The sequence below is a fragment of the Psammomys obesus genome, unplaced genomic scaffold (assembly GCF_907164565.1).
Source record: "Psammomys obesus unplaced genomic scaffold, mPsaObe1.curated_primary_1811, whole genome shotgun sequence".
Lineage (NCBI taxonomy): Eukaryota > Metazoa > Chordata > Mammalia > Rodentia > Muridae > Psammomys > Psammomys obesus.
The window spans coordinates 2,884,823-2,903,152 of record NW_026585644.1 but is presented as its reverse complement, the minus strand read 5'-3'; the positions used below and the strand labels follow the sequence as shown (position 1 = coordinate 2,903,152).

The 18,330-nt window shown below is 42.7% G+C and overlaps 1 protein-coding gene across 5 annotated transcripts in view; it reads left to right on the top strand.

The window, feature by feature from the left end:
* Positions 1 to 14,450, top strand: part of Immp2l (inner mitochondrial membrane peptidase subunit 2) — an 815,753-nt gene extending 801,303 nt beyond the window's left edge. For all 5 annotated transcript variants that reach the window (XM_055624048.1, XM_055624043.1, XM_055624028.1 and 2 more), the window contains exon 7: positions 14,186 to 14,450. In XM_055624048.1, coding sequence (XP_055480023.1) covers positions 14,186 to 14,305 — 120 coding nt within the window. In that variant the 3' untranslated portion in view covers positions 14,306 to 14,450. The remainder of the gene's footprint in view (positions 1 to 14,185) is intronic.
* The last annotated feature ends 3,880 nt before the right edge of the window (positions 14,451 to 18,330 follow it).

Below are 18,330 nucleotides of genomic sequence, written 5' to 3'. Positions count from 1 at the left end.
AAAAAAAAAACATTTAATTTCTATTTCTGAAAGAAAAGAATATTTCTATAGGAGGTTTGTTTTACAGTTTACATTAATCCAAGTCTTAAGCACAAATGAATGAAGCTCCCAGATTTTTCTGAGATCTCACTGAGGTCCTTGTGTATTCTCTAAACTCACTTGAAAGAATGAGTGGTGACAGTGTTAAAGATGGTTTAAAGCCAACTTTAGGCTTTATCTCAGTGTTCTCAGGTAAACAAGGTGAGAAGCAGAGCTGTCCTTATGCTTAAGTGTCCTAAGCCCTAGCCTACAGGGGATGTGTTGCAGTTCATTCAAGCGTATTGATTCCTGCATAAATCTTACCTCTTAGCTTTATCTCCAAACTAGCACCTTGCTCCAAACTAGCCCTTCAGTGAGTGAGACTTTGCAATCTCAGAGCTGCTAAGACACTCCTCAATTTCTGAGTAGGACTTCACCTGCTCAACTTTGAACTTTGTTCTGGGAATCTTCCCATGATGCACAGTGGAATCTGATTGAATAACCCACAGCCTAATTCATTGCTTTCCTAATCTACTGCTTGAACTGCAATCCCTCTATCATTAAAGACACGGCTGGTGTTCCAGGCAGGTGGAAATAATATTCATGTCCACTCATTGTTTTTTTTTTTTCAGTGCCCTTGTCCAGTAATTGTCTGATGGCATCTGTCTGCATCTCTCTAGTGTCATTCACTAAGTCAAAATCATTATAGTTTCTTTCTATTCTTCTCCCGTGTATTTGGAACATGAAAGGGTATCCATTTTGAGAAACTTATGCCTGGTAAGAGAGAAAAATACTAAACAAACTATCATTTCGCTATCATTCGTGTTACATGTTTCTCTCCATCAGCTGTAGAAGAGTGGAATGGAAGCCTTCCAGGGGAAGACATATCAACTCTGTGAGGATGAAGATGAGTTACCTAGAAGAGAGCAGAAGAAACCCTTCCTAGTGGCAGATAGCAGCACATGAGAATGCCCAGAGGTGTTACCAAGCAATTCCTTTTCAAGGAAGAACAAATTAGGGAGGGCTGAGAAAAGAGGAAGACAGACAGATGTGCTTATGACAGGCAAACCAGGGCAGCTGCGCTTCATTCGCAGAGCGCTTTCTTTCCTTATCTCCTGTGTACAACCGCGTTCTTGCTCACACCGCTGTGAAAAGTCTCCTGAGCATACTCTCGCTTGCCCCAACTCTGCCTCTGCGCTGCTTTCCTTGGGTGGTCAGGGGAAGCTTCCCTGGTTAGTTTAGAGCCTGTCTTTCTCTTCCCACTTCTTCCTGTACTACTTAACAAATGTCTGGTTTTCTGCAGCACACCCCGCTTCTCCACCTCTGGCAGACACAATGCGTGCCCTCTGTGCTATGGACTGCTTCAGCGCAGCCTCAGTCCACGCACCGTGCGGCTGAGTAGACGGCACCCTTGCTCCTCAGCAGGCCTCTGCTGTGTTGTGTCGAGTTAAAGGAGCACAGTTTAGAATTCTACCGCATATCTTTGCTGCTTTCCTGTATATTGACATAACCATGCTGCTGTAATAGGCACCGGCTTTTCTGTCACTGCCAGCGAATGTCGCTTACAGCCCACTGGCGTGGAACACGCTCTGCTGCGGCAAATCGGCAGCGGTTTCCAAACAGGGTAGCATGGCTGTGTACAAACCTTAATGCTCAGTGTTGGTGTTTTCTGTAGAAAATGAAAGGCTCCACTCTTCTCTGGGGAGAGAGCAAGCTAGCAAACGTTGGCACAGGGCCCCTTGCCAACCATTCTGATTTCCAGGGCTCTCCACCTCATTTCACTGGCAGGTAGAGCAAGCAGGGATTTAAACCAAGAAACAGAGCTAGGTTTCGCGTCCCAGTTCTGCTGCCCGGTGATTCTGAGAAGCAGTTCTCAGCGTGTTCTGGCTCCCGTGGAGCTGGTGATCAACTGACCTGTGAGATCCTTAAGGAGGCTACTGTTTCACTAGAGTTTGCAGCGTGACAACCAGGCATCTCAGTGGCGCGTGATACAAATTCACTCTGACATATTTTTTTTCCTTCTGATAGGCAAATAAGATGCTAGAGGAAACATATTTCATAGCGTTTCAAAATGGGTGTGATGGAAACTGGGCATAGGAAATAGAGTCTTGGCAACACAGGACAGGTTATACCACCCCAAATGTGAAGCGTGCTCGTGAAGGTTACTGGTATATTGCCAATAAATCTTGATGGCACTCAAGCCTCTACCAGTAAGTAACTGTATCCTTCCTGTTGGTATACTATATACTATATACTATATACTATATACTATATACTATATACTATATACTATATACTATATACTATATACTATATACTATATACTATATACTATATACTGGTGGTATAAGAATACTGTGGCTTGTATTGCTCCCTCCACATTCACTACCACACACATGGGAGTTAAGTGGTTGAGGCCAAGCCAGGGACTACCCTGTGCTGGATGCAGTTGGTGGAGGAGGGCATTGACTCTCATGTAGCCGTGCTCAGGCATCCAGACATTGCTGTGGGTAGTGACGCCTGCATGATCTTAGCCAGCTGCAGCCTCCTGCCCTGGAAGCACATTCAAAGCCTGAAATTCCTGGTGCATCTTCCTTTCAGAGAAAACAACGTTGTTGAGGTTAAAACTAGGGTTTTAGTTATACTTTATTTTTATTTTATCTTTTCTATATATCCACTTCTCCGGATTGCTAGGCTTCTGTTGCAAGCTAAGAGCTCCAGTTTTGTTCTGATCACTCAGGGCATCATCCTGGGTCAGCAGAAAGGCAGGGAGAATGGGCTCTGGCCCTCACTCACTCAGCTCTGTAAATGAAAGAAACAGAAACAAAAGGCATGCTGTGTACCCAAGCCTGCATGTTCTTAGTGCTGGGGCCACTGAGAGCTCTAGAGAGGGTAATACACAGCTGTGTCACCTTAGCCTCTTGCACAACAGTGTACACCAGACTGTTGGCGGCTGTGCTTGGCTTCCATCTCTTTGGGGAGACCCACCAGGTTATGTGGATGGCGCCCCTTACAACGCATAAATGCCCAAAGTGAAACCCTGTGTCAGAAGCATCTTAAAGGAATCCCACATCACAGAGAAACCTGTCTTCCCTTGTGAACTGAAAGTTTTAGAAAGAAAGTTCCCTGCTCCCAAAGGGAGTTGTGTTAGGTTACCCTGTCTTCCTCTTTACTTGGTTCTCAGGCTGAGTGTTAGGCCTGGTGCTGTTCACAGGCACTCTCTCGGGCCTTGTAGCTGTCACTTTTATTTATCTTCTTTTGTTCCTGGTTATTTATTTTGTAAGTCTCCTCTGTTTCCTTTTGAAAGAAAAAGATAAAAGAAGGCGTGGAAACGAAGAGACACGTTGGGTAAAGGCTGGGTACCATATGAGCCCCTGGGTGAATAGTGGTGCTCCCTCAGCAGAGGAGGGGCCATGGCCACCATCTCAGTGGGGCCAGCTGTGAATACCCTCGTAGTGATGGCTAGCTTGTTTCTACCAGTGGCTGCCTGCCCAGTGCTTCTAAATATGGCTTAAGACAATTTCAACAACAATAAAGACTTTTATGCCGCTCTCCTCATGTGTTTATGTGAGGTTTTATTTCTTGTGTAAAAATAACATGCGGGACATCAGTTACCAGAGGCACGCAAGCAGGAAGGCATCAGTCAGCACCGTCACCCATCCACAGCAGATTACTGTGGATGCTAACTGTCCAAATGATATTCAAGTGTTTCATCACCTGCTTAATCAAGCTGCAAAATGTGGAGTTGGACCACTTCACCCCCAGTGATTTGATTATGTGGTAAGGAGACTGGTACATAAACATTAATCCTGGGAAATTAATTCATGAAAATTAGCTGAAGACACCCCTAGAGGCCCGTTTTGTATCTATTTTTTGCATAAAGTGTTGAACCACCTACTTACCAAAAGCGTCTTGGGGGCCTGGGATGATTATGCATGATTCCTCGGTTGTCTAGAGAGTCGTGGAGAGGCCATGAAGTGACCTGGAAATGCATTCTGATTAAAGCGAAGTCTTGAGCAGGAAAAGTGCTTTGAAATGATTAAAGTTAAAGTTGGTGGTAATGAAGGAAAGCACTTGTCCTGGAGTGAGGCGTGTGAAAGGCTGTCATTCTCAGGGCCCCGTGAAGCAGGTGGCTCTCCCCTTTTTCTAGTGTCAGTGTATCACACTCTATCAACCTATTGCATAAGGGAGCCAGACTTCACTGGAAGAAATAGGAGAATATTGTAGCGGTGGACATCTGGCAGAGGAAGTGCTTGCTGAGCGAAGGTCTGCCCTCAGAGAAGGGGGCATCCAGTGCCCATACCAGCCATCTTAGACGAGTCTATCAGCGGAGCATCTACAGGTCAGATGGCTCCTTTGAATATACACTGTGAGAGCTTTGTGTTTCACTGGGTTATTTAAATATCTCTCCTACCAGATCATGTTGTCCTCAGAACAGGGATTCTGTTTGGCATTTTCTCTGTGATACTAGCTCTAGCCATCTGTCATCCTACCTAGGATTCAGCCCCTCACTCTGATGACATCACTTCTCAGGTAAAATGTTCACTTTGCATATAATTTAAATGCAAACACTATATTTAAAACCTTGGAAACATGCATTTCAGAACCCAGACTTCTCAGTGATGATGTCAAATCTGTTTACAACAATGCCTGTACCAAGCATAACTGATAACCCTGACAAAGTCTGATACAGGCCCTATCATCAAGCATGTCAGTGTTCACGCAGTCAGATTATGAATTGCCACACTACATTAGATGAATAAACACTTCTCTTACATATTGTAATACCTCAAGACTCTCATCTGGCCAGGCGTTGCTTTCAGAGGGTCATAAAAATAAATAGATGGGGGTTTGAAAAAGATGGGAAGGAACTGAGGGGGAGCTAGAGTAGAGAGTAATTGGAATATTCACCTTATATACATATATGAAATTATTGAATAACAAATAGAGCCAAATGTTTAAATTGCATGTTTCCCATACTTTCCTGCCCTGTAATCATACAGACACTGTATTTTTCATTATTTAGACACTGTTCTGTGACATGTACAAATAGATACTGTACATGGCATAACTTTATTATTAAATCTTATTGCTTAGAAATATTTATTTCCTTACCCATTGAGCCTTGCATTTCCTTTTTACCCATTTCTTTTCCTCCCAGAGCCTCCCTCCTCCTCTCCTCCATTCTTGCACTCCTACCTGGTTTTGTCTTTATCAAAACCAAAATCTTCTTGGTGTGGTGGTTGATGCTTTTCCCATTTGCCTTCTGATCAATTCATTATAAGGTATGAATTGAATGTGTCCATGTGTGAATGTGAATCTGTTCACTGAGAAAGAAAGCACCACGGATGTGTCTGCTTATCACCAACTGAGTTTATCTGCTCAGTTTCGTGGAGAAACGTACTTTGGGACCATGGAGATCAGTAGCTGGCTAATGTTCTACTCTTTAGTGACCTTGTCTGCTATTCCAAAAATAATGATGAAAAACTTGAAACTGGGTTAAGCCATGTTTGAAATAAAGCATGTGTTTCTATTCTTCAGTCTTTTATCAGAATGCCTCTTGGAGAATGTATTTGGACAGTTCAATTGCTCATTTTATGATGTGACATTTATTTGTTACCTTCGTCTCTAATTCCATTTGATTTACATATGCTGTGCATCTTGTTTTCGCCAATATCTTTTAAAAAGCACCCTTTTATGCTAGCTATTAAAAGAATTGTTTTCTGTTAGTCTTATAGGATGCTTTTCAAGACAGACTTAGCATCGTTGTTGGTGTAAAATGATGAGACAAGCAAATGAAGGTACTGAAATGATGAAACAAGACAAAACAAAACAAACAAACAAAACAGAGGAGAGACTGAGGAAGGCAGCATCGGCCCCGCCAGGACCTCTGTCCCTATACTTACTTGCTGAATTATGCTGAAGGCACATGACCAAAGCAGAGGCTGTAGCGGCAGCTCTGATTACTCTGCCCCAGTCTCAGCAATGGATAGAAGGGTGTTGCCTTTGGAGTTCCCTAATCTAGAAAGAGGTGAAGCACATTGTCAGTACAGTGTCAGATGTTCCCTAGATAACACTAAGCAAATTAATGTCGATGTTGTATTCGGAGAAATTTTAGTATGAGAAGAGGGTAGATAGTCAGATTGGTGGTCAGCGGCCAAATAACTACCAGGACCCATCAAGGCAGAAGCTACTTTTCTCCTATTCTTGCTTATTTGTCTTGGAGGCAAACAGTAGTTACAGAGCCAAGAAAAACTGATTATCTTTCCACTTATACTTAGATGAATTTTTCAGAAAAGAATCAAAATATGTGTGTAACAAGGGTTAAAAATGTGTGTCTTCTCATAATTTATGTATTTATTTATTTTGAGATGTAGCGTAGTTCTTTATAGGAATCCTGGAATTCTGGGGTCCTGGGCCTTCCCTTCATTGTGGCACATTATTGGTGGTTACAGAAGCCTCGTCTTAAAGGAAAGTGCAGAATCAAGATGTTTGAAGGGCCAGGGAGATGGCTCAGTGGGTAATGGCACCTGCCCTGAGCCTGATGACTTGAGTTAAATTCCCAGGTCATCGTAAAAGGAGAAAGAGTCCTACAGATTGTCCCCTGACTTTCATATGTGTGCAGGGCCACAGTCACACACAGAAAAACATAAAATAAGTAAACAAGTTAAGTTTGGAAAGATGTGTCTGTAAGGGACCTGGGTTATCAGGTTAGAAAGGCTTGATAAATCAGTTCGTGTTTTAAACAGCATCCATCAGTTCTCTCTATTTCTTCAGTTTGATTTGACTTCAAAACATAATTGTAGGTAACTTAATATTATAGAATAAATATCATTGGACCTTGTTCATATGGAAATCTCTTCTTATGCTACTAAAGAGATTTAGCAAAGACAGATTTTATTTGCTAAGAAAATAGATAAAGTATGCTTCTTTTTTGTTTCAAGGACATTCTAATTGAATGAGCTTCCAGGATTATGCTTTGTCACACTTTGTGCTTTGATCTTCTCTCGTCTTCACCTCAGTTCTGAGCATTTTCTTAAAAGAACCTTTGGTCTTACTAGCAGCTTTCTTTATTCCCTGTGTTTTCTACTCTAGCCAACCTTCAAAGTCTTGCTCTCACCTGTCCTTTCTTTGCCCTTCTGAGGCTTTCCTTCAAGACAAAGGCTCCTGAAGCCAAGAAATGGAGGTGTGTTGTGTACGCTGTGGGCCTGTGGAGAGGGAGGGGGGAACATGGTCATACACACCTGTGCCCTTGGCACCTGGAGGAAAGCTGGGCTGGCACTGTGTGTGTCTGCCTACCAGAAGCCAAGATAACTTCTCAGCAGAGCCAATTTGGTCAAAGACAAGCGAGTCAGTGGAAATTTAGTTCATGTAGCTCCTTGGCATTTTGTAGACAAAACAAACGAGCTGACTGCTAGCCTAAACCATGCTCCAGCTGCTACTGATGGTGTTTCCTAAGGCTGTGCTCTCGGAGGTCGGGAGCGTCAACCTTCAGGCTGCTGTGTGCAGTGCTGTGCTAGTACGAGAACAATCCCATGCCTGTTTGTGGCTAAACGATGAAAATTCGGACTTTGCTAATGTTGTCTCTCAGATCGTTGATGAATCCTAAAACTGTTTGCTGATCAGATAGTTTGCATGAAAACAAAGGGGTGACTACTATTCTACAGTGTTGGTTCCAAGTCCACGTGCCCAGCACCCCTTTATATGTCAATGCACCTAAGTCATCCTTCAGTAGGTACTAAAAATACAGAGACCTGCTAGGGCGTTTCCATGGTTCACTAATACGTTTTCTTAAATTTACTGCAAATGTTCATTCTCTATATCACAATAATACTGTAAACCATTAAAGGAAACCTAGTTCTGTGTGGGACACGGGAGAGTAAGGGACAGAGAGGATCACCGCCCACAGTGACACTGGAAGGCTGGTTCTTTAAACAGCTTTCCGTGATTATAACGAACATACAGGATAAGTCAGACATCCTAACCAATGCCTTTAACCCCAGCACTGGGAGGCCAAAGCCAGCGGATCTCTGTGAGTTCCAGACCAGCCAGGGATACAGAGTGAGACCCTGTCTTAAAACAATGGTTAGAAACAAACAAAAAGTACAAGATGATAGCATTTCAAAAATGAAAAAAAAATATAAAAAGGACATGACTACTCTTGGTATGTGGAAGAGGAAGTGTGTTACAGGTATGTGGGAGAGCATAGCCAGAGGCAGACACATCTGGGAAAGTCCAGAGTTGTGATGACCCTGAACCATGTGGGAAGGTGGGAGAAGGGAGGGGAGAGAGGAACAAAGCACAGCAGCCAGGAGACCAAAGGTGCAAAGGGAGCAGGTGACCGAGATGTCTGGATTATGTAAGGAAGAGCCTCTGGGGAAGGGCAGCCCAGCCCCTGGGCTGGAGAGTTCAAGGTAAAGGACAAGGTATGCCAGCCATGCCCTGTAACAGGTTGGAACTGAGGGATGCTGGGAGAGCCTGGAAGCTAGGTTTGCTTTGATATGCTAGCCATCTGTCCCAGGTTTGAAACTTATCATCTTGGACCTAGTTTGGGAGGTTTTAACCCATGATTGGTTGGCCTGTTCCTTTGGGGCTGGAGACACAGCCCTACATCTCAGCAGCAGCATGAGGAGAAACTGTTCTTCTAACTGGTATGCTGGGGCTGGGGCACCGGGGTGAGTGGAAGACCTCCCACTAGTCCTTACCCCTTACGGGACCAGAAGAGCCACTTGCTAAGGGAAAGCCTATAACATTCAGGCCAAACGTAAAGCCAAACTGTAACACTTGGTCAAAGTGCTTAACCGAATGGAAACCTGTTGGTTTTATATGCTAAACATATCCCCTTTCCCTCTTTAATAATTTTCCCCTTTTCCTTCAGTATGCTCTTTGTTCTGTCTTGTATTTGGAAACATCATGGATCTGGCTTCCATATATCTTTTTATTCACATGCATATTCATTTTCTAGGGCTGTGATAACAAAATACAACAGATGGTAGCTTAAACAAGAGGCATTTATTTTCACATAGTTCTAGAGAAAAATAGTACAAGATCAAAGGACCAGCAGGCTTGGTCTGTTGTTAAGCCCTCTTTTCATGGATTGTAGGCAGAGCCTTGATTCAGTGTTCTGCCATTGTTCTTTCTCCTGTGTGTATCATTCCCAGGCTTCACCTGTGTCTTCATCTCCTGTAAGGATACTAATGTGTTTGCAGAAGGGCCTCATTTTAACATCATTACTTCCTTAAAGACACACCGTGTACTTGGATTTCATCGTGCAAATTTGAAAGAACACAGTTCATCCCATTTGCTTTTGATGAATCTGGAATTCTCAGGAACATATGTGGCCCTGACAGAGTCACGGGGTGTGGCAGGCAGGGGACCATGCTCTGCTTTGCCCAGGACACTGCCGTTTTACTGACTGTCCTGACGTAATTCAGTCTGTGCCCTTTGTCTGTCAGGAATGTCACACTGAGATAACTGTGCCACAAAAAAAAAATCTCTTATTTCAGTGTTAGCTGAAAAATATTTTGCTGTTTCTGGTTTCTTTGCTTATAAATGAGACAGAATTTCTACCTCATGAGTCATTGTGAGAACTGAGCCATATGTGTAAGTCTTCAAAACACTGCCTTCTGGTGTCAAGCCATCAGTGTAACCTGGAACAGAGCACAGGGCCGGGGGGAAATGATTGTGTTTGTCAGGGGTGGCCTTTGTGTGTCACCTTTGGCTGGGTCACAAGGCCCTCATACATCGTCAGATGATGTTCTAGGTGATTTCTGGTTTTGGATGTGGATGGGCTTCCTCGAGTCAGCTGCAGGCCTGAGCACAGCAGCAGGCTGAGTTACATAGTGCAAGATGAGCCTGAGCAACCAAATTACATTTCCCTTCTCCACATCAGCTGCCCCCAGACTCCCCACAGACCTTCAGGTTGAACTCCAGTGTTACCCTGCTTCTCTGTTCTGCGAACCTCTCTAATCCCATGTGCCACTTATTAAGATAAATTTCCTGTATAGCGCAACCTTTTTCATTTAGCTAAAGAACCCTCACTAGTGCAGCAGGAGGGAGGCCAAAGCTAACTTTTAATCTAAAAAATTCATGTGCTTTTTAATTTTATGTTTTTCTCTATTCACTATATTCTCCCCTTGTTGGTAGACACGTATCAATAAACAACTCAAAAAGCCACAAGATAATTAAGCAAGTGATTAAGCGTTTTCTGTACATATTAATCTCAGTATTTTTAATTTTAATTTTTATTTATTAATTTTACATCCCAGTCAACCTCAGTATTTTTTAAAGCTTGAATTTCAGATTCCTATATCACCACTTTGAACAATATCGATATTATTCCCCAGATTTGTCACAATCACTATTCAAAATTTTAAGATTAACTCAGGAAGTGAGAATGGTATTTTTAATATATTTTCAGAATTAAAAAAAATAAACCAATGAGATTAGTTTCAGAAAAATGAGTGTGGACTATGAAATCCAAATTAAATCACTGTGTCCAGAACTGAGCTCCAAACTAAGCAAGCAAGCAAATGTATTGGCAACAGTTCAGCCAAGTTAAAACATTGGCAAATTACCCTTATGATAAAAGTTAAACCGCCTGGAAAAGCAACTCTGTGCATGGGGTACAACTGAGTAGCTGCTATCAGAGCTAAAAAGGGTTCTGATGGAGGAATGGAGACCTCTGTTCTCTACCTCAGCTGGACACAGACCCGAGCAAAGCCAGACAGAAATCGGAGTATGGTGTGACACCATCCATACCCGGGAAAGTATTTCTAGTTGTCCTGGTTGTGTGTGTCTGTGCCTGTGTGTGCATGTGTGTGTGCATATGCGTGTGTAGGTGCATGGAGGGTGTGTGTGCACACGAGTGAGCATATTTATAGACGCTAACAATTGATGCTGATGCAAGCTTTCTTCGTTGCTTTCCCCTTATTTTTTGAAACAGGAGCGCTCGGTGTACCTGGAGCTTGTGCTTTCAGTTAGATGGGCTCTCCAGTTAGCTCAAACGATCCTCCTGTCTCTGCACTCCCAGAGCAGGTGCTCCAGGTGCACACCTAGAATGTACGTGTTCTGGTAATCACACTCGAGTCCTTGCACTTACACGGCAAGCACTGAACTGATTGAGCAATCTCCCCAGTCCTGTGCTACCAGGATGTTTTGGGGTATTCTGTGTGTTTCTGCCTACCCGTTTTCCACAGTTAAGTACCCTTGTCAGGATGTTCCAGCCCTTGAGAGAATTCACAGTAGCCCCATGCTTCTAAGGCAAACTCATCAGCAGCTCTGTAATACAACAGGTTATAAGCTCCCAGGTAGTGATGAGGATGTGGACGTCGTGAGGAAGAAGGAGACATTTCTATTGGAAAGTGGAGCATTTGGGATGTGATCCACATTACATAAAACCTTTTGAGGTGACCTCTGTGGCAAAATCCTCGTAGATCTGTCAAGGGAAAGAGGGAGCCAGACAGACGAGTATACACAGACATGCTCCCTGCCCTGTACTCAGGGCCACCAGGATAAAGGCTGTCATCATCTGTGGTACCATCAGTCACACACTTTCAGAAATGCTAGCCACAGGGAACCTTCTTTCTTTGTAACTCACCCAGAGTGTAGGATGCAAACATTGATGGCAGGGAATGAACTGATTCAAGTTCCAGGACGATTGCCAAGAAAACCTGATTTTTAGTCAGTAAATTTGTTGTAGGTAGAAATTATGGTACAGTTACGCTGAAACCATTTTCATAGACTTTAGAAGCATGTAAATGAGTATTTAAATATTTAGGGAATCCACCCAGTCACTGTGGAAGACGTGGGATAAATATAAAGTAGGTCAAGGTGAAGGGCAGCTTGTGGTACCGGTACCTTCTTTTGTTTTCATATTTATTCCCTGAATTGGCAACCAAGACCATCGCCCACCTGGAGTCAGACGTTGCTTATAAAGGACACTCCTTGCTAAAAGGAGCCAGAGCACCTGAGAAAAACATTTGCTTACACATGGAGCAGCTGAGAGGAACAGGGTGAGCCTGAAATACTGGTGGTACCTAGTGCTTAAGACTGATGGTGACATGTCTAAAGGACACACAGAATCCCACTGGCAAAATGAGGTATCTGAGTATCCTACAAACAAGCAGAAAACAGTAATGGGTTTTGACTTAAGGGGGGAGAAGGAGGAGGAGAAGGAGGAAGAACAAGAACAAGGACAAAAAGAAAAAGAAGGAGAACTTCCAAGCACACAAGAGGCAGGAGGATGTCTCTCTCTGAGTACCAGTGAAATCTGAGTCTGAGCTAGGCAGTCAGTTACAGGCTAACCTGGACCGCAAAGTGAGACCCTATCTCAGCACACATGCTACATATATGTATAGGCATACATAGCATAGTATAGCTTACATACTTAACAAAGAAATAAAGGAAACAGAAGAAGGTGTTGAGAGAGAACTTTATAAAGAATTTGCCAACTAAAATTATAAAAGAAATAATAGATGAAAATCACTTTTTTATAATTTTCAGTGTAAGTAATTAAGGCACAATAGTGATGCGCAATAAAACAATTGGATCAAATGTGCTTTCTCAACATTCAGGAGATCTGTACTGTTTCAGAATACCCCCATAGATTATTCATTATCTAGAAAAGAGACGTGTGTCAACTGTTAAGAGTTATTAGGTAACCATCAAATTGAGCTATTGACCATTGTATTTCAACATTGGGGAACTGATATGTTGTGCCCCTATGGATCAGAGCAAGAAAAATACAGTATTAACTACACATTTTTCTCGCCAATACATTTACCCTTTGTCTCTTCATGAGTGAAAAGCTCAGGCGAGCTGAGATGTACGACATCATACAAATGAGCATCCTGGACCCTGGTATGTAAACTGACTGTGGATGAAGCAGTCCCAGTCCCAGCCGCCGCAGGCTGAGACCCCTGCTGGCATGCCGCGTTTGAAAATAAATTACTCCAAGGGGTTATTTCCTAGGACAACTAGCGTACTTTCAATATGGACTGTATACGATTTTTGTTAATATATTAATATGAAATACTTGGCATGTGGCCATGATAGTGTGCTCAGATGGGAAAGAATTCTAGTTCTTCGATGTGTCTTGAAGTATTTAGGTATAAATTCCACAAGATATTAGTAACTTTGAAAGGTCTCAAAAAAAACAAAACATCAAAACATAATGCATACATTGATGTGTGTGCAGACGAGTATAATGTATACGTTGATGTGTGTCGAACACGTATAATGTATACCCTGATGTGTGTGCAGACAAATAGGTATATGCTGACATGTGTGCAGACATGTACTATGTGTATGTTGAGATGTGTGCAGACATGTATAATGTGGATGTGTGTGCAGACATGTATCGCAGATGTGTGTAGAAATGCAGTGAGAGTCACTGCAGCAAAGCACGACTCGTCATGTTCGCTGGGCAGAGCTGACTTTATGCTTATCAGGATTTTATTTTCAGAATGATTAGAGAAAGGAACATTGTCCACGTCCCCAGGGCTTCTAACTCTTTCTCGGGCTGATCCCACAGATCCTCAGGCTGCAGTGTGTCTCTGGTTTCTTCTCTCCCAGCAGAGCGCTGTTCATCTCTACTAACCGTCTTGTTTTCCGTCAGCGGCCTTGATCTTGGTGCTTTCCCTGTGTTGCTCTTCCACCTTGTTTGCTCTAGGCTCTCCTCCTCTTCCTGAGAAGCTGTCCATGCTGCTCAGTCTCTCCCGGAAGGAGCCTCCACCCAGCCTCACACCGGAACTCTGGCTGCTCATCCAGCCAATGGAACAGTGTTTTGGTCTCTCCAGGCAATAGATCTAGAGGACATCAGAGACTGCGGACTAGATTTTGTCTCCTGGGTCTGTGCAAACAGCCTGCTGAGCATGGAGGTTAAGGCAGCCCTGTACTGGAGCCAGGTTCCAGTGCATTATATGTATATGACTTTCTAAATTTCTCCGAACTCAAGTTTCCTGCTCTAGAAAATCAAAACCACAATTCCCTCAAATGACTGTTACGAAAGTTAAAACCCTGGGAAGATGCTCCTGGATGTTCTTCTGTTTTTAATCATAGTCTTTCCATGGCAATCAGATATGAAACAAATACTGTTTTCAAACTATCTATAGCGGTCAGTATGGGATAATTTCTTTACTGCTGTTTCTGTTTCCCCTGGATTCAGGTGTCCCTGGGACTTCTGCACGCCCACGCCACACACATCTTGTGGCCTCCACAGCGCTGGCAGAGACTTGAGTCTGCTCTTCCTCCAGAGCGCTTCCCAGTGCACACTGGGGACCAGTAGCCCTGCACAGGATGAGCTGCAGACACCAGAACCCTCACACTAACGGGCGGCGCCCAGTGCTGCTGAGCAAGAGACCTCTGGATGTCTTCAAGGTGCTCTGGGATCCTGGAGAAAGATGTTCAACATTAAACAGTATTAAATGATACCTGATCGTGCGTTGTATTTAATTCCATATTGTTTATCACCTAAAATATCCAGGCCCTGGAGAACAGGAAAGCATTCTACCTGTACATATTAAAGGGGGGAAGCTGGAGAATGTTGTGCAGTGATTGGGATTTTTCCCTTAAGCCTGCTGTTGAAAGACTTTTAAAATTAATGTGCAGTGAAGATGATTTGTCTTTAACTGTTAAGACAGAATAGGGGGAAACAAAAAAGACAGAACAGGGAAAGTCACATATGTACATACAGATAGTTGTATTGTAATTGACAGTACCCACAGAACAGTAACTGCCAGTTTGGAAGGACCAGGAACTGTGATGTCAAATGTAAGGGCAATTTGTCCAGATCTTGTTGGAGTGTTTAATTATCAGTTAGCCAAACATCCATTAATGAAAAGTGCTTTATCTCTTTTCAAGGCAGAAATTTAATGGCAAAAAGTTCTGCCAATACTTGATATAACGGAATCTTTTTATTGGCCTTTTTAATATAAAACTTCTGAGCAATCCCATGCCTGTTCACAATGATGAATAAGGCCATTGGTCAGCATTTTATCACAGTGGTTAAAAGTTCTAAGTGAAATGGAAAATAATCAAATCCAGATCAACAAAGTCTGAGTCTTTTCCCCAAGTGATTTCTCAGCATCCAGATCTCTAATACTGAATCAGCAGTTGCCAGGGGTTAATAGTGGAATGATAGACTCTGTAATTTGTCAAATAAGGATGCATGCAAGGCGATAATCTTCGTCGAATGCCATTTCTTACCATTGCTGAATGGTTTGCTATGACTGGAACAAGACTTAGGGTCACTACCTGTGTTCATCAGCTCAATTTTTTTTTTCTATTTCATCCTGCAATATGGATTCTAGTTCACTATGGCAGACAAGTTTATAATAATAATAAATATACATTGAAAGGTATGAATTTCTACTAATAATTTATTTAGCAGTGCAGCGTTCTGGGAGTTGATTCAGCAAACTTTGAGAACTTCTGTATTTGGGTTGATCACAATTTTTTTTTTTTTTTTTTGAGACAGGGTCTCTGAGTAGTCCTGGCTGTTCTGAAACTCCCTTTGTAGACCAGGCTGGCCTCAAACTCAGAGATCTGCCTGTTTCTGCCTCCTGAGTGCTGGGACTGAAGGCCTGTACCACCACCTCCCAGCTTCAGAATTATTGTTTTGTCTTTTACATTTAAATTTATTTTATCATTTTTTGACAGTTTCATGTGTGTTTGTAACACATTCTGATCACATTTTCTCCCGCACGTTCTTGCCTCTTTCATCCCTAACAGCTGCTTTCCTAGATTTAAGACTCCTGTCTTTGTTTGGGGACCATTCAGTTGAACCTGGCCACCTGTGTGAATCTTGGATCAGAACTGTCCTTGGCTGTACGTGGTCTCACTAGTGGGCATACCACTGAAGACACTGACTCCAATCTTTCTGAATTTTTCATCAGTGAGGGGTACCCCAAACCTCTCCTCCATTCATACCTGTCAACAGACCCCATGAAATTGCTTTTATATGTTGAACTGCCAAAAATCTTTCAGTGAATCTTCATTGATCTTATTGGTCCCTCAATTCCACTGATTCTTGTCCTCAACCTGAATCTCACTATGATTTGCACTTTACCAAATATTGCTTCATAGAGTTTTGCGTCCTACTCCCTTGACAAAACGTGTCTCTTGGGACTAAGTGTACAATATTTAATATCTATGCTATTGAAACTTTAGTTTCTAGAAAGTAGGAAATCTGAAGACTGGGGATTACAGAACTGACATTTGAAGAGTACTGAGGGGCAGGATGAGGAGTGGGCGAGGACATTAGAGAAGCCACTGCTTATGACTGGGATGCGAGAACTCAATGTTGTAACAGTGCAAACACTTTGTGACCAGCCCTGTTACCGCGTCGGTCACCTGTGCCAGTCTTCACACTACTAACTCAAGGTTCCAAATCATCAGAGAAGAGGTAAAGGCTCTGTGCTCCATCATGCATTCTCTAGCTGCGTGGCGCATCACCAGCAGTTAGGCCTGGTGCCATTAAACAGACTCAAGACTTACTTTTTCTGAACAGTAGAGCTAATTGCCATACCACCTAATACACACACACACACACACACACACACACACACACACACACACGAGCTTATCAGTCACTTGGTATACTAATGAATCACATACCACTTCCTCTCCCTCTGTGCTGGGAAGCAGTGTAGTCTAGAGAAGAAGGCTGTAACTTGCCCAATTTGGTAATGTGGTTATAAAGAATAAACAGAAAAATTCTGTCTTATCAATATGTCTGTGTGCAATATGGAAACTCAATAATGGATAAAACAGAAGTTTTCTGAGTCTATTGGTGGGAGGAGGTGGAAATAATAAATAAGTAAATTGGTACCGTCCAGCTTACCAAAGGTGTGGAACACTGAATAGGCCTGGGGAAGGGGGGAAGGACTCCCAGAGGATTGTGCCTGCTTGGGAGAGGCTGGGGCAGATGGGTGACATTTACAAGAGTCGTCACTTGCATTTAGCCTTTCTGGACAGAATAGATGTCCTCCTTGCAATTAGAAATGCAACCGATACAAGATCATTTCAGCTGCTCAAAGTTGTTTTTTTTTTTTTTTTTTTCAGCAATATATAATTAACTGTCTGGGGGATGTACATTGAATTTTGCAAATTTAATTTCCAACATAGAAAAGAGTGGTTGTGCTGTAAGAGAATTTAGATCAATTGTTTTTCTTGCTTTTTGCAAGTCATAGCAGAATTTACCAAATATTCAATAGAAATGTACTGAATATAGAGATACTTTTAAACTTTGACCAATATTAAACTATCAAATTAGCATATCCCCATTTCCCTTGCATATACTTTCTAACCTCATATGTTCATATAAATATAAAAAGAATTTTTTCTTTTTTTCATTATTTTCTGGGTTTTTTTTTGTTTGTTTGTTTGTTTTGTTTTTTGTTTTTTAAGACAGGGTTTCTCTCTGTGTATTCCTGGCTGTCCCGGAACTTGCTTTGTAGACCAGATTGGCCTTGAACTCAGAGGCCCTCCTGCCTCTTCCTCCCAAGTGCTGGGATTAAAGGCATGGGCCACTATGCTCAGCTAAGAAAAAATTTAAATGAAACTAAAGAGTTCGAACTTCACCGGTATACTTTTTTAGGGGGGCAAGGACAAAGGAGATTGGCCTTTTAAGGAGGATCCTGAAAATGTTTCAGTATCACCATTAATTATATGACAATGTCTAATTCCTAAATGCTTCATTATCTAATCTATAACAGCCACAAATAGAATCATCCTAGTGTACCATCATCTATTGCACAGGTGGTGAGTCCAGCTTGACATTGGTCGGGCCTTTTTCTCAAAGAGCCACCATCCCTTCAGAGATTTCTGTCCTTGAAGCCATGTTCTCGCATGGCCTCACATGGCCTCACATGCTCTCCCATGTTCTCACATGGCCTCACATGTTCTCACATGTTCTCACATGGCCTCACATATCCTCACATGTTCTCACATGGCCTCACATGTGCTCATATGGCCTCACATGTTCTCACATATCCTCACATGTTTTCACGTGGCCTCACATGTGCTCATGTGGCCTCACATGTTCTCACATGGCTTCTTATGGCCTCACATGTCCTCACATGTCCTTACATGGCCTCAAATGGCCTCACATGGCCTCACCTGACCTCAAATGGCTTCACATGTTCTCATGTGGCCTCACATGGTGTCACATGTTCTCACATGGCCTCACATGTGCTCACGTGGCCTCATGTGGCCTCACATGTTCTCACATATCCTCACATGTTCTCACATAGGCTCACATATTCTCACATGTTCTCACATATCCTCACATGTTCTCACATGGCCTCACAT